Below are 23,798 nucleotides of genomic sequence, written 5' to 3'. Positions count from 1 at the left end.
AGCAAAAATAATATAAATCTAAGCGGTGATGATTATGCGGTGATGACTGGCAACTGGCACTCTGCGTCTTTCAGCACTTGCTCCGCTGCCAGGTAATCTTCGTGTTCTTTTAGGTCTTGTTCAGTTTCTAATGTATTTTTCAAGTCCGTGAATGCTTTCACTAACCTGCAAATAAAAAATTATTATGCCAATTACGTGGGGGTTGTCTAAAAAGGGCAATTATGTTGTAGTAGCCTTCAGATAATAGAAGATTTGCTATGGCCTAGTTAACTTGTACAAAAATAAACACAATAACGTGTTGGTGTTAGTGGACTTGGTTTTGCATCTTCTAGTTTTCAGTTTGCAGCCATTGGCAGGATAAAAGTTGGAAAAAGTACAACATCATTTGTCACTAAAACAGATAATTGTTGCCTTAGTCATCGTCATGGTTCTGAGTTTGTGAGTCATTGTGATGTGACTTTGCACTTGTTTTTCATAAAAAAATAATTACTGAGGTCACAGGAATTCATGGTACCTACGTACCAATATCAATTCTGCCAATCCCGAAAACGAAAAAAATTATGGCTTATGAAATATTTTGTAATAGGTATTGTATAACCTCAAAACATCTGTTTCTATTAACAAGTAAATACAACAGGCTACATATTAAAAAAAGGAATAACTTTATCCAAACAAATTCTTTATATGAAAAGAGAAAATAAAATCGTTCTTACCGCCTCTGGCAGTCAGGAACCATCATCAGGGATTCTTGCAAGACCTCCTCCTGCTTGCGTATATTGTGTTCGTCTTGGCCCTCGTCTTTCAACTTTTGTATCCTATTCTTCTGCTGCTCAGCTTCCTTCTCATAAACAACCTTCTCTTTAGCAATGCGCTTCACAACGCCGGTTTTTATTTTAATTTGCCGAATCCTGGGATCTGCCATGTCGATAGCTCGTTTTTGTTTTCGCAAACGCAAAGCAAACAAAGCGTCAACGAATGAGTCATAATGACAGGAGCTGTCATAATTTAAAAGTTATGATGGTACTTGTACACGATGCAAGTAACTGGACTTTACTTGTTTACACTGTACACTTATTTAAGTATGTAATTAATGTAAATTCGTCTCAAAGTGTTAGTTACTACGTTTTACAAGACTTCTTTCCAAAAGGGAATCCAAAAGTGAGTCATTTTATAAATGTGAAAGTGTTACCGGCACTGAAAGAAAGAAAAAAATAGAATCACCATCTCTTTCCTATTGGTGTCGTAGAAGGCGACAAAGGGATAGGCTTATAACCTTAGGATTCTTCTTTTAGGCGAAGCGAACCTGACATCTCAATTCTATCTGAACTGATTGTGACGTATTAGTCTTACCGGGATTTTTAGCTCTGTCTGCCCCGCAAGGCATATAGACGTGACTATATTTATGTATGTAAAAGTATGTGTTTGTCTGTCTTTCACGTCATAACACTGAACCTTTCGAGTTTATCGAGAACATAGGGTACATTTTATTTTTTTGGGGCAGTAGAAAAGTTAGATTATTATTTGTTACTAGCTTTACCCGCAACTTCGCCCGCGTGAATTTAACGCCAGCTACAAAGGAATAGGTACAGGTTTTTCGTAAATCCCATGGGAGCTATAGTTTTTACCTTCACCAGACTTTTAATTATATACTTATAATTACGAAACATTTCGAGAAGAGTGGTTCTATAAACTAACGAAACTAACAATTGCATTTATAATATTAGTTAGGATCAAGTATATGATATGGCTTGATATATAAGTTAAACAAAATAATGATTTAATAATTCAAATCTTTATTATGTATGCAATATACTTACAAAAATAAGTAACAATGACAAAATACAGTCTAACATCTCAATAATATACTTAAATCACATGATAATAATCATCGAATATTGCTTGTTTATGCGGTCTGCCCCAAATATGTTTCATGATTGCATAATTATGAAGGTAATAGCTGCACTTATGGTAATTATCGCTATTAGGGTGATACCACTGTGGCTCTAAACGCTCACATACAAATTATAAGTAACTAGCTGTGCCCGCGACTTCATCCGCGTGGAAGTTATTTTTGGCATCACTGAAGAACTCAAAGATAAATAAATTTCCCCGTTTTTTTTTTCACATTTTCCATTATTTCTTTGCTCCTTATAGTTGCAGCATGATGTATATAGCCTAAAGCATTTCTCAATAAATGGTCTATTCAACGCAATCCAGTGGTTCCTGAGATTAACGCGTTAAAAAAAACAAACTCTTCAGCTTTCTAATATTAATATCGATTAGCCAATTAAACATTTCAGCTGATAAAAGCCTTCGCCGTGTGGTTTTCGGCACTTTAGAATCACCAATGTTGGTTCTGTCTCCCCCGCATGGATTATAGATGTGACTATATGTATAGCCTTTGGAACTATTGGCTCCGTCTACCACGTCAAGGATAGAAATTTGATATATATGTTTAGATAAGTAAATACCAAAGAGCGGCTATCTTCTGATATACACACAGTTATACAGAAAATGATAAATACTATCCAACAAAACTAAACAACTATAAAATCACGTGTTATTTGTTTACTTTCTCAAAAATATGCCAACCAACGTACATAGGTACATAACATACACCTATAAAACCAATGTTTGAAAGATATTTTTCTTTGGCATTTTTTTCTACAAATGATTGAATTATGTAAATAAATGTATGTACCTACTTAGCATATATTATAAATTCTTCCTCTTTTTAAACTAAGTAGTATACCTATTTTTATATTCACCATTCGTAATAACAAAATATACAACTATTAGAAAATATAGTAGTACATTTAATAAATGCTACTTTTTTTCTATTGTGTCATAAACATCAGTTCTTCTTTGGGACCTGATTGGTATCTGGCTGCGGACTTCTTCCACTTTGGTGAAGTCTAGAATAAAAACATTAAAAAATATTGAATATTTCAATTGAGCCAAATACATACACATACAATAATATTTACACACAATTCTTGAACCAATTTACAAAATAAATTGGTTGGTTGTTGGTTTAACAGTCCAACTTTCAGGAGTAAAAAGGCTATATTTTTTCTGGGAATACTCTCATGAGTTACTGGCATTTGAAAATAAGACCCCCTCCATCTTTTTCCCAGGAATGTCGTAAAAGGCGACTAAGGGTTAGGGTAATAAACTTGGGATTCTTTTTGTAGGCCATGGGCTAGCAACATGTCACTATTTGAATCTCAACTCCATCATTATCACTGAGCCACGCAGCTGAATGTGGCTTTTCAGTCTTTTCAAGATTGTGTTGACTCTTTCTACTCCACAAGGGGGTTGCTCTGTCTACTACAAAGGGATATACGTAATTATATGTATGTATTTAATTCCCTCAGGCTGAATATAGCTCTTTTATATCATCTTCTAGGCGTTAAACTGATTGTGTCCTCACCTCTTTAGAGAGGAGTCCAGGTTCTGTCTATGAAAGTCAGGTTTTTACACAAAGCAACAACTGTCTGTCCTTCGCAACTTTGTAGGGGACATTATTATAGAATGTTATCTACAGTATTCTGTTGCTCTATTTAACGATAAGTCTCAAAAACGATTGTTATGCTCAAAGAATATTCCCTTACCAATATCCACAACCAGCGTCCCCGGCTTCTCATCCAGCTTCCCCACGACCTCCGCCCAGGGGTCCACCACCATGGAGTGGCCCCAGGCCACGTAGCCGGCGGCGGGGTCGCGCGCCGGGCTCACCAGCGCCACCCACAGCTGCTGATCATTGGCCCGCGCCCGCCCCAGGAGCTCCCAGTGACGGGGACCAGTCGTCATGTTGAAAGCGCCAGGGTAGATAAGAAGAGAACAGCCTGGATACAAATATTAGGCAATAATAATCATTTATTCCTTGAATATGGTAACAATAATAACGAACAAACAAAGTAAGTACCTACTTTGATTAATCTTAATCTATTTAAATCTCATTTCTAATCGTTTTGTATTTTTTCATTCGCCAAAAAATTCCGCGGCATGATTCCGTCGTGATCCCGATCGTTGACAATGACATTGACAAACAATAACTTTTTTTTAAACCTGGGCGTTGGCCATTAGCTAAATACAGAAAAAAAAAATTTCGTCTTATCTGCCTGACCTTGATATCAGGAAAATGGCTCATGCTGCTCTAAGAAAGAAACAGAGTGGGGAAGTGAAGATATGTAGAAAATGGACTCACCCTTATTAGCCATGAGATGAGCCATCTCCCCAAACCTCACATCATAACAGATCCCAATTCCAATCCTAACTCCTTCGTAGTCAAACGTCGTAATCTGATCTCCCGCCGAGAGTACATCAGATTCTTTGAATGTGATCTTGTTTGGGACGTCAATATCGAATAGATGCATCTGGAATTGAGAAGATTTTGTGATGGTAACTAACGCACACGTCTGGCACATAACGCTTTTTTAATCCTACTAATATTATAAATGCGAAAGTTTGTGAGTACTTATTCAGTATGGATGTTTGTTACTCTTTCACGCAAAAACTACTGAACCGATTACGATGAAATTTGGTATGTAGGTAGCTCTTTCACGCAAAAACTACTGAACCGATTACGATGAAATTTGGTATGTAGGTAGCTGAAGACCCAGAATAACATATAGGCTACTTTTCATCCTGGAGTTCCCATGGGATAGATAGAGTTTCCATGCGGACGAAATCGCGGGCGGCTTCTAGTGTTAATATAAATAGGTTGTGCGGAGCAAGATCTGATTTATAAAAATTTTATTCTTACCTTCCTATGATGTGCTAGGAGCTTCCCACGGGCATCCCAGACGGTACAAGAGTTGTACAGTTTGTCCCCACACCGTTCAGGCACTGTCCCCCCCACCACACACACTCCGGCCTCCGCAGCTGCCCGGGACAACGCCCGGCAGGTCTCACCCGCTGGCACTTCCTCCGCATATTCTTCAAAGAATTCTATGCAGGAAAGTAAATTAAAAAGTTAGGTTATATTTGTCTCTTCAAGCATCGAATAAACTGCTTATTAAATCTCCTAAATACTAAAAGACTACCCTCGATCTCTTGTAGCAAACAGAATATACCACAATCTACATGCTTATTTCAATTTCTTTACCATGGTTCATGACCACAGATTATGCATGGGTGCAAAGCTGATACCAAAATATATTACAGAATGTCTTTGTATATATGTATGTTAACAGCATTTATTTTTCAGTTTTGTCATATAAATATAAACTTACTGGTCCCATAAGGAGAGTTGAAACATTCTGGCAGAGCGACCACCTGCGCACCTTTCTCCTTAGCTTTGTGTATTTCGCTGACTGCTTGGGACACGTTGTTGGCTTTGTCCGGGCCCACTGATAACTGGACAAGAGCTATTTTCAGGCCTGGAAAAATGTTTTCTTGATTTCTAAGATATGCAGTCTTATAGGTTTTGTTTAAATAATTATTCTAGTGCATTTGATTTGAATTTGCCTGGTGATAAGCAAGATGAGGCCTAAGGTGGTGAACGCAAGCTCAAATAATGCCTATTTACTCTTGCCTTCAAAATCCCCAAGTTGTATGTATTGGGGAAGAGAGGCAATCCCAAGATGTGAAGGATGGGGATATTGACTAAGTACTGATAGAAATCCCTGTCCACAAGTTGTCTGATATTTTTAATGGTGCAGGAGGTATTAAAGTTATATTGGCTGGCTTTACAACCAGCCAATGGGTAAGGTCATTATAGATCAACTTTTTTAAGAAATCAGAAGTGTAAAATATTTTTTTTCTGCTATGCTACACACATGAAGAGGGTTATAAATGTGGATGAAGCGAAGGAAGTGTGCAGAGATCGTGGCAAGTGGAAAGAGGTAGTCTCTGCCTACCCCTCCAGGAAAGAGGAGTGATTTTATGTATGTATGCTACACACAAATTAAACAATCAAATAAGGCACTCTTGTTCCAGGAAAAAATTTAGTAACCCAGATTATTAAGTGCCTAAATTCATTCAAAATGTAATCTCAATAAGTTCAGATTTTTTGCTATAAAGTGTAACAAACATACAGAGTTACATAATATGATTAACTGTTTTATACATAGTTTCAGTAGTCAGTTGTTCAATGACTATTCATTCACTGTAATATTGTTATCAGTCAATGAACAAATACATACTTGAGATATTATTTGCTTATCTCTTTTGTATATCACATGTTCCCCACAATCACTGTTTAAACAAATAATAATATTACTTGCATGAAATTATTTTTAAAAATTATGCTTGTGTGAAGACAGGCTACATTTTTGTCGATATTTTCCCTTTATTTTTTCCCATATCGTTTTCTCATTGCCCTTTGGTTAAAACAAAGTTATTTGAAATGAAACTTAGTTCACTAACTTACTTTCATTTCAAATAAATCGTTTTTCATCAGCAAGTCACATGGGAAAGAGAGGATGATGCAAACTTATCATCAGCTTTGTACCTATATGTAGAAAATGCGAATTTATCATGTTTAAAAGTAAATAATGAATACTGTACCACCGGTCAAACAGGGCTTTCTGATTTTGCCAAATCGAGGATGAACCGCATCAATAGAACTCTCAGACATGTTTAAAACCCGAATGATATGAATATAATTGAGGCTATTAATATTCTATCTTGTATTATTTACCTCTTTTTAGCATTTTTTCACTTCCTATTGGTAAAATAGTTGAATTATCTTCAAAACAATCTTGACGTGATAACCTTGTCTGACATAAATTAAAAAATAACAACATTTATCTGTCGCTGTCCCTCTTCCAGCTCATTGACATTGACTTAACTATCTTGACAGTTACATTTTTTTTATTTAACTTTTTCCTCCTGGCGTAAGTCCCGAACATGAGGAAAGGAGCCCGGAGTGCGCCTTTACGACCATAATCCTGGATTGGGTGTGCCGATTTCCTCATGATGTTATCACTCACTTTTTATTTTATTTAACTATGGTAGTGTGGTGACATCACTTAGATACCTAGGTGACACGCCAACTGTCAATCATAGCGAAGAAAATAATGCGCTCAAACAATAGCAGCGAAGAGTCTAAATCGCGATTACAAAGATTTCATGGATTGGAGCATAAATACAAATTTCGACTCAACATTGTCGGAGCCAACGTTCCCCGGGTATTACACCTAGCCTGGCGGAAGGTCTTCCCTTTGGTGGCGACAAGCCGTAAATATCGCTCTCAGTTCAGAAATATAACCTTTCTTTCCTAACTTTAAATAATCCCCAAAACATATTTACCTCTCTTTAGATTTAAATTGGTAGGTATGCATCTTTTAAGAATCATATACCTAGATTAGGTTAGTTAGGTTTGTTACACAAAGCGACTCCCACACTGACCTCCGCAACCTTTGCAGGGAAATCTAACCCTTATACTCGTAAGTTCATGGTAGAACTAGGGAATAGGCATATTCCTCTGGTGCAGTTTTTATCTTACTTATTCAATATAGGTTAGGCTCCCCTGCAAAGTTTAAAGAAGACAGATGGGAGTCGCTTTGTGTAAAAACCTGACCCTTTCAGGGGTGAGGAATTTAACGGGAAACATCGGGGTTAACTTAACCAAATATGGGAATAGCAACATACATTCATCTAGTGTTAACTTCCATACTAGTCTGGTATTGAAAAGAAAACATAGTGGGTGCAATCTACTTATCTTCGCGTGCAAATTGTAGAATGAAGTAGCTAGTGAACTCTGGAAGACGTTGAGTAACTATTTAATTCTCAATTCCATGATTAAGCCATACAGCTAAACGTGGCCTTAGGTTGCGGCTCCACTGAGGTGGAGGCGAGCGGAGCTGAGCTGTGAAAAGAGGTACGTGATTCCACTGAGGCGGAGACGGCAGGAGCAGCAGAGCTGTCGATTTCTACCACGTCACTTCGCCGCTCGTCTCCGCTTGACTATTTCCATTGAAGCGGAGCGGAGACGAGATTTGGATTTCATGTAGGTAATATGATTGATCGATCCCCACACGTCTCCACTCCGCTCCGCTCGTCTCCGCCTCAGTGGAGCCGCAGCCTTACAGTCCTTTTAAAAACTTTTGGCTCTATTTACCCCGTAAGGGATAAAGATATTATTAAATATTAGGTGCATAAACGCAAAAAAGAACATTCTGAAGATATCTAATGAGCAATCAAAAACAACCCAATTTTAAGTAAGTACTTTTTACGAAGGCGAGATCATGCAATCATAAATAATTATACCACCTTTCGTGAAGTTGGTCAAAAATAGGTGGGTAATAAAAAATAGGCCACAATAATTCAATATAGGCACAAAAGCCCTTCCACGAAGTACTTCGCTCGGCCCTGACATGCCCGATAAACTATTTTACTCTTCCTATTACGCAGATAATAGTGAGGTTTTTCTGTATGGAACACATAAGGCTTCCTAGTGGGAAAAAGGTACGTGACTAAATTAGATATGTTATCTTTTATATTTACTGACAAGCAACGTTTATTGCCCAGGCTCACAGTTAATTACTTGTTAGTTTTTATTTCCCGCTCTATTGTGTGTTGTTGGCAAATTTTTTTATGAAGGGTTATAATGTTTACAAAGTACCTAAGTGAATCAAAAAAATACGGCGATGGATTTATACTAAGTCTTGAACTTACTTTGAGGATAGTACTTACTATCTGTGATTTGTCAAAAAATCTTTTTGGGGTTAAAAAAAATAATCATGATTACTTTAAGTAGTTACTATATTACAAAGTTTATTCACATTATAATTTTCATACATACAACCATAAGAAAATATATTTACAGATCTAATTAATGTTTTCATTAAGATAAAAATAGATAGATACATAACTTACATACAATCTCACATTATTTCCTTATACCGACAATTTCCTTCACTTTGACTTTAAGATATCTTTATCATCCTTAATTTAAAGTCCTTAATCATGATATTTATTTATCAAACATTTTGTTGACGGCAATTAAAAAAAAATGGTCTTACACCACAAACGTAATGTATGTCATTTTGTAAGTACATTTAAACGTTAATGTTAAAATCACACTTACACTTAGTAAGACAGACAGAGTACATCTTTTACACAATACCTAGTCGTAGTCATACAGTTATTAATTTACAATATTAATTAGATTTATTTTAATGAGGTATCTTAGTATTAACAAAACAAGGAAAATAAGTTGACGTCTATGTGTAAATAAGATCATTTGTTAGCTTTTAGGTTCAAAAAGTTTTCAAATAAATAAAACAGAATTTCAATAGGGTCCTAGATTTCAATGACATTTTCTTATTATTATTGAATCTTTCAATAGGTACATAAGTATAGAATTTCCATAAATAATGTTTTCAGTACGAGTATTCGGAGTATGATGTCATAAACAGACGTCATGACAAAAAAGGTAGTAAGTATACTTAATAAAACCCGATATATATAATTCGGGCAAAAATTAGGCAATATTTGCTGTGAAATATTGAATAAGTACAAAGACTATTTAACTTTGAAGAGACACTTCGTACCAGCTTTCAACTTTGAAAGCCCTTTAACTTTTAGAAAACACTTAATGGAATGTTCTCTTTGGTGTTTTGGTACAGTCGGAGGCAGATTAACCTGGCTATCTGTCCATATACACTCATAGATCAGATTTACATCTCTTAGACTGTACAGTAAGGAGTAATAATAGTCTTCTTTCTCACACAATTATAATCTCTTTCATATTAATGTTCTGATGAAATTTTGTATCTATGAATATGGAAAATGTTAACATACATTCAGCTGTTCTGCCACGTTCAGATATACCTAGGGCTTATGATAAATAGTCAACGTGTAAATTATCAAAGGTATTTTTCCTGGAAATTTTCAGGAAAATAGGAATTTTATTTTAACGTGGGCAGAGTTGGGGACAATAGCTAGCATCTAATAATATGTTTCAGAACTTGAAACATTACCTAATGCCTTTATACTACGTCGATAAACGTTTTCACTGCTCGTCCGGGTACTATCTATAGAACATACATACATACATAAAATCACGCCTCTTTCCCGGAGGGGTAGGCAGAGACTACCTCTTTCCACTTATCACGATCTCTGCATACTTCCTTCACTTCATCCACATTCATAACTCTCTTCATACAAGCTCGGCGGTTTCGGGTACTCTTGACCTGACCCTTTACCAGGACGTCCTTAATTTGATCAAGATACGTTCGTCTAGGTCTTCCCACTCCGACCTTTCTATCCACACTCTTTGTATATCTGCTTAGTCAACCTGCTTTCATTCATCCTCTCCACATGACCGAACCATCTTATCATACCCTTTTCTATTCCTGTAACTAAGTACATCTTCTTTCACATCACAACATTCCCTTATCACGCTGTTCCTTATCCTGTCACTCAATTTCACACCCATCATACTCCTTAACGCTCTCATTTATCTGTAGAACATTTATAGCAAACCTTTGCGTGTGTTCCACGAAAAAGGATTTATTTCTATTTAGCTTAAATCGGAGTTCATTTCATAAAATACAAGAACTATGTAACAAAACCCTGTTCGACCCGGAAAGGGTAGAGGTAAAAGATATGTGACCAGTTTAAAAATATGAAACCATATGTGATATTTCAAGAAGATTAACTCAGAAGATAATCCGCGAAGAGGTAACAAACAAAAAAACATACAAACAGAAAACTTTCTTTCGCATTATAGTATTATTTAGTACGTCTAAGTAAATTTATTAACTGAACTAATCTTCTTGAAATTCTGCGTAGGTATAATATTTTTATTATAATATTATTATTTATATATTTCTGTACCGGTAATAACTGATTCTCGTGGGATTTGGGAAAAATCTGTTATTTTTTGCAAGTGGCGTTAAATTAGCGCGTGTAGGTGGAGCTAAATTCGTGCGGACGAAGCTACGAGTTAATGCTAGTATGTCTATATGTCTGAGACATGGGATATAGAGATCCTACTAATATTATAAATGCGAAGACGTAAGTAACGTATAGGCTACTTTTCATCCCGGAGTTCTCGCGGGATTGATTGTTATGTTATGATAAAGGTTCTACGCGGACGAAGTCGCGGGCCGCCTCTAGTTGGATATGAATATAGTGATAAAGAAGTTTAGACAGTGAGAATGTTACTAGGTATGCTATGGTAGGTATGTACTCGTATATACTTATGAAATTTTAAGTAAAAAGACCGCCAGTACGTTTTTTTGTCAGAATAATATAATAATGCCCTGTTTACTTTGCTTGTCAGAATAATGTTCGTCTATAAAAGACACAAGCCTTGACATGAAAACGAAAAAAATATAACACACGCTGGCAAAGCTTTCACAGGGGCAAGTTAATTAAATAGGATGATCCTTGTTAAATGTGTCAATGTTTGTTTTCAGTCAATACGGCTTCACGATTATAAATGTACAACAAGCAAAAATTTCACGAATTGGAGCATATATACAAGATCCGGCACAAATTCGTCTGTCGTGCGGTTCCCCAGCCATAACAACTAGCGGTTGGTGGCGGTCGAGCCGAATCATCGCTCCCGCTACAACACTAAAAATATTTTTACAGTCAACAGAGAAAACATTAAATACATTGTCTATTTTTACTTAATAAAATGTCATCCTCGGATCATGAACGACAAACACTTCACAGCTGTGCGTCTTGACGAGCCGTTCGTCAGACGAATGTTCGCTGATGTAACACACCGGTTCAGAATTCGCGCTCGGCCGAGCGACAGTTGTGGTCGTCTCTTCAAAACGTACAGGGTACCGTCTCGAACTGCGACGTACCTGTGAAAGAAATTAATAAATATACATACATACATTCATAAAGTCATGTCTGTATCTCTTGCGCGGTAGACTGAGCCAACAGTCTTGAAGACTGATAGGCCACGTTTGACTTGGCTTGATGATAGAATTGAGATTCAAATAGTGATAGGTTGCTAACCTATCGCCTGTAATAGTAAACCCTAGTTTAAAATACCACTGTAAATAATTTTGTCGGGGTAAAATTTTACAAAAAAAGCCCTTTTTCTTTCTATCTAAAAAAAAAAATTTGGAATTTAGAAATAATTGGAAAAGACAATGATGCTCATTGTCTTTTCCAACTATTTCTAAACAAAAACTCTAAAAACTCGATAATTGTGGTAAGGGATATTAACTCAACAACTAATATAACTACCCATGCTTATAAGAATACGTTAGTTTTTTATTATGACATACTATTAGAGATTTCCCAATAGATGCCCATATATTCCTTCCCTTTGAAAAGGTCTCCTTAGTTTTAGAAGGTTCCCTTAGTCGGCCTCTGTGGCACAGCGGTAGCACGCTTGCCTGTGGTCTGTCAACACCAGAGGTACAATTACATACAATTCATTCAATTATTCATAGAATTCCCGTTTCGTACTCATTGCTTTGAAAATTTTATTAACTAGCTGTGCCCGCAACTTCGTTAGCGTAGAATAGTAATTTTGGGCATCAGTAAAGCCCTCAAGGATGAATAATTTCCCCGTTTTTATTTTCACATTTTCCATTATTTATTTACTCCTTATAGTTGCAGCGTGATGTTATATAGCCTAAAGCCTTCCTCTATAAATGGTCTATTCAACGCCAAAATAATTTTTCTATTCGAACTAGTAGTTCCTGAGATAAGCGCGTTCAAACAAACAAACAAACTCTTCAGCTTTATAATATTAGTATAGACGATGCTACGACAGTGCTACAATGAATGCTACGACATTGCTACGAAAATTCCATAAACCACGCTGATTCTAGCAATCTAAATATAGTAAGTATCGTTGAGCTAATATTCCATACTACAAGTCTCAAACTCACTCAAGATCTTGCTCAATCAAGTGCCGTGTGGTATCCGGCATTTAAGAATAGGACCACTCCGTAACTTTCGCATGGATGACGTAAAAGGCGACTAAGGGAATGGCTAATAAAATTGGGATTCTGCTTGTTGGCGATGGACTATCAACCTGTCTCTATTTGAACTTCAATTCCATCATCAAGCCATACAACTGAACGTGGCTTTTCAGTCTTTTCAAGACTGTTAGCTTTGTCTAACCCGCAAGGGATAAAGATGTGATTATACGTATATGTATGTATGTAAGTCAATCTCAGGAACAGGATTAAACCGTAAATATCATTAAGCTAAATAGCTGAGCGTGGCCTATCAGTCTTTTCAAGACTGTTGGTTCTGTCTACCCCACAAGGGATATCGGGATATAAGGGTATGTATGTATTTTTATTTATTTACTTAATTTTGAAATACATCACGTCTGAACCCTCCTTTTATGAGGCAATCGAGTAAAATAATATTTTTGCGAAAACTCCTAAAGCAATAAGATGCCGAAATAGAAATAATTCCATCCAAACTTTTCACAATTGTGTAAATATTTCAATACAAATTTGGACAACAATAATTCCACGTGTTTATTGACGCCCCCCTGTATTTTCAAGTGGAGACCCCTGTGACTTAGTGCTTAAAATGTTTGCCTCTGATTTTAGAAGGTCTTGAGTTTGATCTACTGTTGGCCAGTATTGTAGGCCAGTTGGCATTACGGTGTAGACAGCTACACCGTATGGTTTTTTTATGTTATAATTAACGAGAGACGAAAGTTACGGTCAGAATGTAGTAATTAAATAATCTGTTCTTCTATTTGTACAGTGAAAACGCAAAATCTATTGCTATTTTGCTTGTAAAGAATTTTTCAATATTCCAGTCTTTGCGAGACTGTTGGCCCTGTTTACCCTGTTGTGGATAAAGACGTAATTTTATTAAAAAAAAAATCAAAGCTCACTTAAACAGAAAGAATCCTTCCTCCTGTATCGTCAATGTACAAAGATACCCGTTTTTTATTCCCGAAACGAATAGATATAAATCGGGATGAAATGTAATAAAATATGCAAAAGGTCAAAACCTACCATGCATGAACAATATACGTATAATAAATTGCAACAAGAGTTTGTCTGTACAAAATGAGCCGTTGTTTTAGATATATAAATTGTAACGGGAATTTTCTTTACAAAAAGGGATAATGTAGATACAAATTCTAACGGGAGTTAATGTACCTATACAAAATTAGCTGTGCCCGCGACTTCGTCCGCGTGGAATGGTTATTTTGGGAATCATTGAAGCCCTCACGGATGAATAATGTACCCCGTTGTTTTTTTCACATATTCAATTATTTCTTCGCTCCTAAAAGTTGCAGCGTGATGTTACATAGCCTTCCTCGATAAACAAAAAGAATTTTTCAATTCGAACCAGTCGTTCCTGAGATTAGCCCGTTCAAACAAACGAACAAACTCTTCAGCTTTATAATATTAGTATAGATGAGTTATAAAAAGAACCTACTAAATATTTACACCTTTAAAAAAACACATTTATTTATAAACTCACCTGATCCCGAAGGATAGTGTCCGAGACTGGAGGTCTAGTTTTTGACATGTGCGGACCTGATATACCTGTGGAATAAAGTTTATTTTAAACTAGCTGTGCCCGCGAATTCATCCGCGTGGAATAGTTATTTTGGGCGTCATTGAAGCTCTCAAAGATGAATAATTTTCCCCGTTTTTTCACATATTCCATTATTTCTTTGCTCCTTATAGTTGCAGCGTGATGTTATATAGCCTAAAGCATTCCTCGATAAATGGTCTATTCAACGCAAAAAGAATTTTTCAATTCCAACCAGTACTTCCTGAGATTAGCGCGTTCAAACAAACAAACTCTTCAGCTTTATAATATTAGTATAGATTAGTATTAGTATAGATAGTACACACGGCTCAGAAGATACCTGTGCGACTTCACGCACCAATCAAAGCGACGTAGCTCATCTATCTTCCGAATCCACCGTACAATACTCGTGTTTAATTACTTATTTCTACGCGCGTCTTTGTCCAAGTTACAACATTACACATTCAGGGAAGTTAATTTGTAACAAGTCGGATTCTTATTACGAAATTACTATTCTCACACACAAAAAAAATGTGAATAACTGCATCGTTTTGATGTAATTAGTTCTACATTCATTCTTTTTTTTTATGTAGACAATGTGCATCCGTCCACGATTTAAGAGATCTATACATATTTGTAAATTGACGTTCGATGAAAATGCTGCAGTGTAGTTTGTTCCGCCGCTTCTTCTGCACATGCGCTTTGGATGCGGTACCTAGTAGTTATAATTAGATTTAAATGATGTGACGTCAATAAGTGAAACCTTGTATCCAGTTTTGAAAATAAATTATTCCATTCCATTCGTGGCGAACGCTTTATGCCATTAAAATTCTGCTCTCGAACGGTTGTGAAAATAAACCCACTTCTTTTCAAATGGATGTGTAAGCCATGATTTGGGATAATGCCCAACACATTCACTGCATAACGTGCTAGTAATGTGCAATAAAAATAATGTAATGGTTGCAGATTTGTTTGCTCGCGAATTGTATTTTATAGAAATTAAACTATGAATGATCAACTTTATAAAAAACATACATAGGTATTTATTTGAATTTATTCAGTTCGTCATTTATTTAAAACTTGTCTGGTCATTAGAGTTTGTAACATTTTTCTTTAACAATGAAATAGGTACCACGATTATAGTTTTGTCTTTTTAAAAAAGTTGTTAGAATATAAAGTCATTTAAAAAAAAGTACAGTAAAAAATACACTAAAACCCAATTCAAGTTTAAAAATAGAATTATTTATTTTTTATTTGAATCGAACCAGCAGACAATTATTCAGCCAACCCCTGTAATTTGTATGTTACCGACCCGCCATATTTTTTGCCATTTTTCGATAGTATAAATCAAAAAGGTCATTTCACTTAAACGAAACACAAAAGAAGAGAAACAAATGGCGTCCATATTGGAAATTGATGTATTCTAAATAGAGATAAAGTATTTTCAATATATCCTTATTCTTACAGTGATGGATGGGTCTATAAAAACCATAGAGTAAAACAAGAAAGAAATTGTCTTTGGTTAGGGCGCACTATTCGTATTTTTTTTTGCTCAATAGAAATATCTGGATTTACGATCAAAATTGAAGTATGCAGGGATCGTGACTAGTGGAAAGACGTAGTCTCTGCCTACCCGTCCGGGTGAGAGGCGTGATATTATATATCCTTTTCTTCCTCCTGGCTTTAGTCCCGCGGTTGCATCCTCACCACTTTAGACAGGAGCCCGGGAGCCTTTAACCATGGATCCTGGATAGGGTAAGTCAGGTTTCGAACGAAACGACGTCCGTCTAAAACCTAACTGAATAACGGTGATGCATGGAGTTAGTTCAGTAACGGTCTCCTCGCGATGTAATTATTGCGTAAATTAAAAAAGTTCGTCCCCTTAGTCATCTCCCACAGCAACGAGATGGATTGTCTTTACTCAAAAGTGACGGAACCTACACGGCGCCATTACAAAATCTTGTTTCGTATTCTGTCCAATGAACCTTTTCTATTTCAGTTTAGGTTAAACAAAAATCGATTTGAGAACCATTTTTTCTGACGGTGGTAAAAATATCACAAACAAAAATAGCTGAGTGATAACTTCCAACTTATTTGGAAGATGTCACATACAATAAAGTTGGCATTTTGTTTCGGCTAAGTCTTTAAGAACTTTGTTTGAAGTTATTTAGATACCCGAATGCTCGGTACTCTATTATTTTGTATGAAGTACTAGCTTTTATTTGCAGCTTCGGATTTAACGCCATCTACAAAAACCAACAAAAAGCAAAAAGGTGCCGTGTGGTTCCCGGCACCAAAACAAAAAAGAATAGGACCACTCCATCTCTTTCCCATGGATGTCGTAAAAAGCGACTAAGGGATCGGCTTACAAACTTGGGATTCTTTTTTAGGCGATGGGCTGGCCATGATGATTGAGCCATACAGTTGAACGTGGCCTATCTGTCTTTTCAAGACTGTTGGCTCTGTCTACCCCACAAGGGATATTTACGTTATGATATTAAGGTACAAAAAGCAAAGAATCAAACGCCACCCCCAAAAGAATACAGGTGTTGCGCAAATCCCACGAGAACTATTGCTTTTACCGGGATGAAAGATACTATGTCCTTCTACAGAGTACGTGCTAAGTTTACGTTATACGTGATATTTTTAGGAGATGAATTCATTACCTATATACATTCCGAGAAGACAATCACAAACAGACAAATAATACTAAACTTTAAAAAAAATAATAATCTTTCGTTGTTCTTAAAATTATGTGTTATTTACACGTTTTCTTAATTAAATAAGTATAAATAGAATATGAAAGTATAGTCCGATTACTGAAGTAACTAAAATAAAAGTTACCAATCCTGACAAGTCCTTTTGTTGAAAAATACATTTCTTAAATAAAGCAAGTACTAAAGAATTAATAATGACAATAGTAATTCATACTATAAATACATACATACATATATTCACGTCTATATCCCTTGTGGGGTAGACAGAGCCCACGGTCTTCAAAATACTGATAGGCCACCTTCAGCTTTTTGGCTTGATGATAGAATTGTGATTCAAATAATGACAGGTTGCTAGCCCATCGCCTAAAAGAAGAATCCCAAGAGCCTATCCCTTAGTCGACTTTTACGACATCCATGGGAACGGGATGGAGTCGTCTTATTCTTTTTTTTTATTGGTGCCGGGAACCAGACGGCATTATAAATAATTTGTTAATTAGATAATTGTTTGAATTAAATTTTTAAATTGGACCACCAAAATTATTGGCGCATACGAAACGGCATCATTGTAAGTACCTAGTTAGTTAGTGATCTTGTTAGTTAGTTTAACACGGCGTCAACTTAAATAACGGCGGAGAAGCTGCAGGCCAAAGCTAGTTACAATAGTTGCGTATTCCAAACTAATATAATAAATGCGAAAGTGAGTTTATTTGTTTGTTTGTTACCACTTCTCGAGCTGTCTACTGAAGTAATTTTCTTGAAATATCACCGAAACCGACGAGCTTGCATGAAGAGAGTTATGAATGTGGATGAAACGAAAGAAGTTTGCAGAGATCGTAGCAAGTGGAAAGATGTTGTCTCTGCCTTCCGGGACAGAGGCGTGATTTATGTATGTATATACATATGTATGTAAATATAACGTCTATATAATTATGAGTCTGAATAAGAACAAAGAGTACCTTTCATTCAGGTAAAAACTATACTTGCCATTGGGATTTGCAAAAACTGTATTATTTTATAGCTGGCGCTTAATTTGTCGCTTTTTGTGAATGGTGTTTAAATTCCCACAGGTGAAGTTATGGGTGAAAGTTAGCACGGATATAATTATGAATGTGGATGAAGAGATGACATTCTCGTTCTCAGTGAATGTTGGTTATCTAAGGCTCCTTTCTTGCCACAGATTCCTGGATATAACAGCCATAACACTCTTAAAAATGCCAATCAAAACAGTGGCGTAGTAATATTTGTTAAAAATAATATTAATTGCAAAGTATATGAGCCAAATTGCATAAAAGAAGCTGATTGTTTGGTATGTGAGATTGGAAAGTCCTTTGCATTGGTAGCTGTGTACCGTTCACCATCTTATCAAAATATCGACACCTTCTTGAATAGTCTTAATTACTTGTTCATGTCCTTACCAAATTTTCAAGTTTTAAGTATGGTGGGAGACTTAAATATAGATATAAAATTGGATAACGAGGATTCGTATGCAAATGAATATCTGGATTTAAATGCAACTCATGGTCTCCTACCAACTCACACGTTTGTGACAAGAGGTGATAAATGTTACGATCATGTGATGCTGAAATCCAAGTTGCTCTCTACGACTTTGGTTCTTGACACGCATATAACGGATCACAAACCTACGTTCCTAATAGCGAATCTCAAGAAAAAACCTGTAGGCTCATTAAATACAAAAACTAAAATAGATTACGAAAATATCCATCGTACTATAATAAACACGGATTTTTCTCATATTTACTCGACACAGGATGTAAATTTGGCGGTAAATAATTTAATTTCTACTACATCAGATATAATAAAAAATAATACATGTACAGTGAAAGTTCCACGCAGCAAAATAAATATAAAGCCTTGGATAACCCCTGGCCTCCTTCGTTGTATCCGAAACCGCGATAAAATGCACCGGAAGTTACAGCGAGATCCCGATAATCTTATACTCAAAACAACATACACACGATATAGGAATTTTATAAACAAGCTTCTTCAAAATATTAAACGCACATATCATAAACAATTATTAAATAATGCTAAAAATAATTCAAAATCTACCTGGAGTGTTATAAAGACAATAGCTAATGTAAAACCTTCGATATCCGATGCAAAATCCCTTTTAAATCTGCATCCTAATCAAAAAACATCGGTAAATCTGGTCAATGAGTTTTTTGTGGACGTTGGTAAATCCTTGGCGTGTGCTATACAAAACCGACAGCCCCCCAACAGCCCAACGGTGAAGTCTCATCCTGAGCCAAGCTCAATGGTTTTCTATGATGTCGATGAACACGAAATAGATGCGATAATAACAAGTCTCCGCAGTGACTGCGCTATTGGCTGGGATGGTATATCTGCACGTATTTTGCAGACATCGAAACTAGTTTTTGTTCCCTTGCTTACCCACATTTGTCAATTAGCGATATCTACTGGCAAATTTCCTGATGCTTTTAAGAAAGCTTTAGTGCATCCAATCTATAAGTCTGGAAATAAAGATGATGTGTCCAATTATAGACCCATATCGGTTCTAACTGCTCTCTCTAAAATTTTAGAAAGGATTTTAAACAATAGGCTGATAAACTATTTGGAGTCAAAAAATATTCTAGCAAAAAATCAGTTTGGTTTTAGGAGGGGTATTAGTACAGAAGATGCAGTCAATTCATTACTCGAAACGATTGTTGAGGCATTGGATGGTAAACACCGATGTATTGGTATGTTCTTGGATCTATCCAAAGCCTTTGACACCGTTTCGATTCCCTTGCTTGTAACAAAATTAGAAAGCATTGGTATTCGCGGTCTTCCCCTCTCAATTTTCGAGGACTACCTACAAAATCGCACTCAATGTGTAAAGATAGATGGGGTGGTAAGTGATGAGCGAAGACTTGTATTTGGTGTCCCGCAGGGATCTATTCTTGGCCCAACCTTGTTTCTCATATACATAAATGATCTATGTAAGCTTCACATCCCTCATTGCCAGATTTTCGTTTACGCAGACGACACTGCTATGATCGTTAAAGCTCCAAATTGGCCGACAGCTTTTGAGCGTGCTGAAAAATCATTATCCCAGATCATATCTTGGCTAGACTCAAACTTACTAACCCTAAATTCAACCAAAACAAATTATATAACCTTTGCGATAAACTCGTCCACTTTGCCTCCAGAAAACGAATACAGTATCAAAGCGCATACTTGTGGGGATAATTTCTCAAACTGTACCTGTCTGCCTTTAACTAGATCGTGTACTGTTAGGTATTTGGGGGTTCAAATCGATAATTTCTTAACATGGAAACAGCATATTAAAGCTTTAGTCCCAAAAATAAGAAAACTCATATACATTTTTAAAAACCTAAATAAATGCGCAGACCTGGATACACTAAAGCTAGTTTATAATGCACTTTGTAAGTCCTTATTAGCATACTGTATTACTGCATGGGGTGGTGCAGCCAAGACCACGATTATGCCGTTGGAAAGAGCTCAAAGAGCCGTTCTTAAGGTTATGACAAGAAAACCTTATCGGTATCCCTCTACAAAACTTTATGCCGATACATCAGTGCTAACAGTAAGACAGATCTATATTATGATGACCCTTCAAAGGAAACACACACAATTGCCATATGACCCGACTATATATGAGCGGAGACGCAGATCGGATCTCGTGTGCGCTACCCCCATCCACAGAACAGTTTTTGCATCTCGGCACTTTAAAGTGTTTGGATGCTGCATATATAATAAAGTTAATAAGATATTAAATATATATCCCAATTCTAAAAGAATAATTAAAGAGAAAATTAAACAATGGTTATTAACACTAGATTATACCAAAACAGAAGACCTTATCTAACTTATGAGCTATTTCAAAAATAAACTTCAAAAATAAATATAAATAAATATACATATACAATACATGCATGCGAATATATTGAGTTGTAAATGGGCACTTGTGACATTTTCTTTTTCTTTTATTTTCCTTTTAATGACGGTAGAGAGCATATATTTATGTAGAAATAAGATTTTTATTCTTATTTTCTAAAATACAAAATATGGTGTCAACAGACTAATTTCTACAAATTCCCAAAATACAGAAAATTTCTAGTTTGGGAATTACTGAATCAAACATATCTGTATTCTTTTCAATTGTTTCTTTAATAAGCCACTTCCGTAGGCCCCTCATGACGCCTCACGTGAATTGTAATCACAGGTTAGTTCCTAGCTCAATCGCGGGTTGCTGATTTGTGGAGCATGCGGATTTGGCGCTGTTTACATTAACCATGTACTTTAGCGTAAGTAGTTTAAGAAACTATCAATAAATTTATTTTTATTTTTTTATTTATTATTATTAGAGAAAGAAGCGTGCAGGGATCGTGGCAAGTAGAAAGATGTAGTCTCTGCCTACCACTCTGGGAAAGAGGCGTGATTTTATGTTATGTGTGTATCTATACTAATATTATAAAGCTGAAGAGTTTGTTTGTTTGAACGCGCTAATCTCAGGAAATACTGGTTCGAATTGAAAAATTATTTTTGTGTTGAATAAATCATTTATCAAGGAATTCTTTTGGCTATATAACACCACGCTGAAACTGTAAGGAAAGAAGAAATAATGGAAAATATGAAAAAAAACGGGGAAAATTATTCATCCGGTTCAATGATGCCCGAAATAACAAATCCACGCGGACGAAGTCGCGGGCACAGCTAGTGTAAGGATATAATTCTTGCGCGAAAGTTTGTGAGAATTTCCATAAATACATCGTTAGTGGATGCCTACGTTATCATAACAAGTTCTTGTATCGGAAATGAATTATGCGTTGCGATATATTGAATATTAGTTCATATATGTATATTCAGGTTAGTCAGGGTTTTACACGAAGCGACTCCCGCCTGACCTCCGCAACCTTTGCAGGGGAAACCTTACCTACTATTATTGGATCTTGGTTACATAATGCCTATTCCCTTAGTCGCTTTTTACGGCATCAATACAAAAAAGATGGAGTTGTCCTATTCTGAATTGCACACTGAATTTTGTACCTGTGCATACGTACATACATATAGTGACGTCTATATCCCTTGCGGAGCAGACAGAGCCAACAATCTTGAAAATACTGATAGGCCACGTTCAGCTGTTTGGTTTACTGATAGAATTGAGATTCATATAAGTGACAGGTTGCTAGGCGGTCGCCTTAAAGAAGAATCTTAAGTTTATAAGCATACCCCTTAGTCGCCTTTTACGACATGCATGGGAAAAAGATAGAGTGATCTTATTCTATTTTCTATTCTGGTGCCGGGAACCACACGGCATATGAGAAGAATAGATTTTCGGTATAGAATAGAATAATTTATTTGCATGATTCACATATTTTTTACATATAAATCAACCCTATAACGTATTAATTTAACTACTTCTGATGGAAACGACAGTCCTTTGCAAGGAATATAGACGTGATTATATGTATTTCTTCAATGGTTACTAACACTCTGGATGCAAATCTGAAATAAAAACATTTTATTAATTTTTTATTTTTTTTTATTCTGCTCACCTGGAATTTCCGAAGGGCTGGCGTGTATGCAGAAGATCTTCCTAGCTGTCCTCGTGAAGGTCCGTGGATCCAAGGTGTAGGAGCCGTAGACCAGCGGGTCCATGCAGGAGTTGGAGACGGCCATGATGAAAAACAGATCTTGGACCCTCGCCGAGACGTGGGCAGCCGACTGCCAGTCCAACATATACCTGGACGATTTCATTATATGTTAAGTAAATATTGCATAAATCCAACAAAAAAATTTATAACTACATACATAAAATCACGCCTTTTTCCCGGAGTGGTAGGCAGAGACTACATCTTTCCACTTGCCACGATCTATGCATACTTCCTTCGCTTCATCCACATTCATAACTCTCTTCATGTATACGAGTATGTATGTATTCTTCTTCTTCTTAATTCTACACTTCTTTTCACTTTACAAATAAAAATCCGCGAATATAAAGGGAAAAGCGAATAAATCTCTACCCTCTTGATTTCCGCACATATCTATCTGACGCGGTATCTAACAACATCTATGTCTATGTTTGTGACCCAAAAAATCCCTGATTTCGAGGTCAACAGTCTTAGGGATGAAATTAGGGGGTGTCCCGTGATGGCGGGCCTTGGTGTCGCTGAATAAATCAGACGCCATCGCTGTAATTACCAGTGTTGCCAACTATTGACTTCGGCTGGTTATAGACTATAACTGTATCACATAAATATACATTAAAAAAATCACGCCACATTCTCAGAGACTTCATCTTTCACAGAAACCTGTCACTATTTGAATTTCGATTCTATCATTTAGCCATACAGCTGAACGTGGCCTTTCGGTTTTTTTTTGTTTGTTGGCTCTGTCTACACCGCAAGGGATACAGACGGGATTATATGTTACAAGTTATCATTTAACATATATTATCAGAGAAGATTTATAACATTGCAAAGAAATAATTAAAACAAAGAGGCCTTTCAAGCTTTTCAAGATTTTCGGCTCTATTTCCCCCCCAAGAGATATAGATGTGACTATATGTATTTATGTTCGTCTAGCCCTTTTCCTTCCCCCTTTAAATGCTCCATTCCTCTCCTCTGAAGACTGTCCCAACGATTTTTGAGAGCT

General features: G+C 36.3%; 3 protein-coding genes across 4 annotated transcripts in view; all 3 read right to left on the bottom strand.

Annotated features, from left to right (window-relative positions):
* Positions 1 to 24: 24 nt before the first annotated feature.
* LOC106129098 (tubulin-specific chaperone A) lies at positions 25 to 974 on the bottom strand. Its single transcript, XM_013327564.2, has 2 exons — positions 714 to 974; positions 25 to 165 (listed from the first exon to the last, which is right to left on the bottom strand). Exons 1-2 carry the CDS (start codon positions 920 to 922, stop codon positions 33 to 35), a joined length of 342 nt encoding a protein of 113 aa, XP_013183018.1. The 5' UTR covers positions 923 to 974; the 3' UTR covers positions 25 to 32.
* A 799-nt stretch (positions 975 to 1,773) lies between these two features.
* LOC106129072 (omega-amidase NIT2-A) lies at positions 1,774 to 6,802 on the bottom strand. Of its 2 annotated transcripts, none has more exons than XM_013327513.2 (6): positions 6,647 to 6,802; positions 5,238 to 5,384; positions 4,769 to 4,953; positions 4,211 to 4,379; positions 3,615 to 3,848; positions 1,774 to 2,915 (listed from the first exon to the last, which is right to left on the bottom strand). In XM_013327513.2, the coding sequence occupies exons 1-6, from the start codon at positions 6,750 to 6,752 to the stop codon at positions 2,827 to 2,829; spliced, it is 930 nt and encodes a 309-aa protein (XP_013182967.2). In that variant the 5' UTR covers positions 6,753 to 6,802; the 3' UTR covers positions 1,774 to 2,826. The 2 variants fall into 2 exon arrangements, with proteins under 2 accessions (XP_013182967.2, XP_013182966.1); XM_013327512.2 differs by having other exon boundaries at positions 6,514 to 6,653.
* Positions 6,803 to 11,591: 4,789 nt separating this feature from the next.
* Positions 11,592 to 23,798, bottom strand: part of LOC106129065 (adipokinetic hormone/corazonin-related peptide receptor variant I-like) — a 30,857-nt gene continuing 18,650 nt past the window's right edge. The window contains exons 6-8 of the mRNA XM_060948650.1: positions 22,700 to 22,887; positions 14,389 to 14,453; positions 11,592 to 11,774 (exon numbers count right to left, since the gene is read on the bottom strand). Of these exons, the coding sequence (XP_060804633.1) occupies positions 11,592 to 11,774; positions 14,389 to 14,453; positions 22,700 to 22,887 (436 nt within the window). The remainder of the gene's footprint in view (positions 11,775 to 14,388; positions 14,454 to 22,699; positions 22,888 to 23,798) is intronic.

Source organism: Amyelois transitella, chromosome 16 (assembly GCF_032362555.1).
Source record: "Amyelois transitella isolate CPQ chromosome 16, ilAmyTran1.1, whole genome shotgun sequence".
In the NCBI taxonomy this organism is placed as follows: domain Eukaryota; kingdom Metazoa; phylum Arthropoda; class Insecta; order Lepidoptera; family Pyralidae; genus Amyelois; species Amyelois transitella.
Note: the sequence above shows the minus strand (reverse complement) of the source record. Positions and strands in the feature narration are given on the sequence as shown.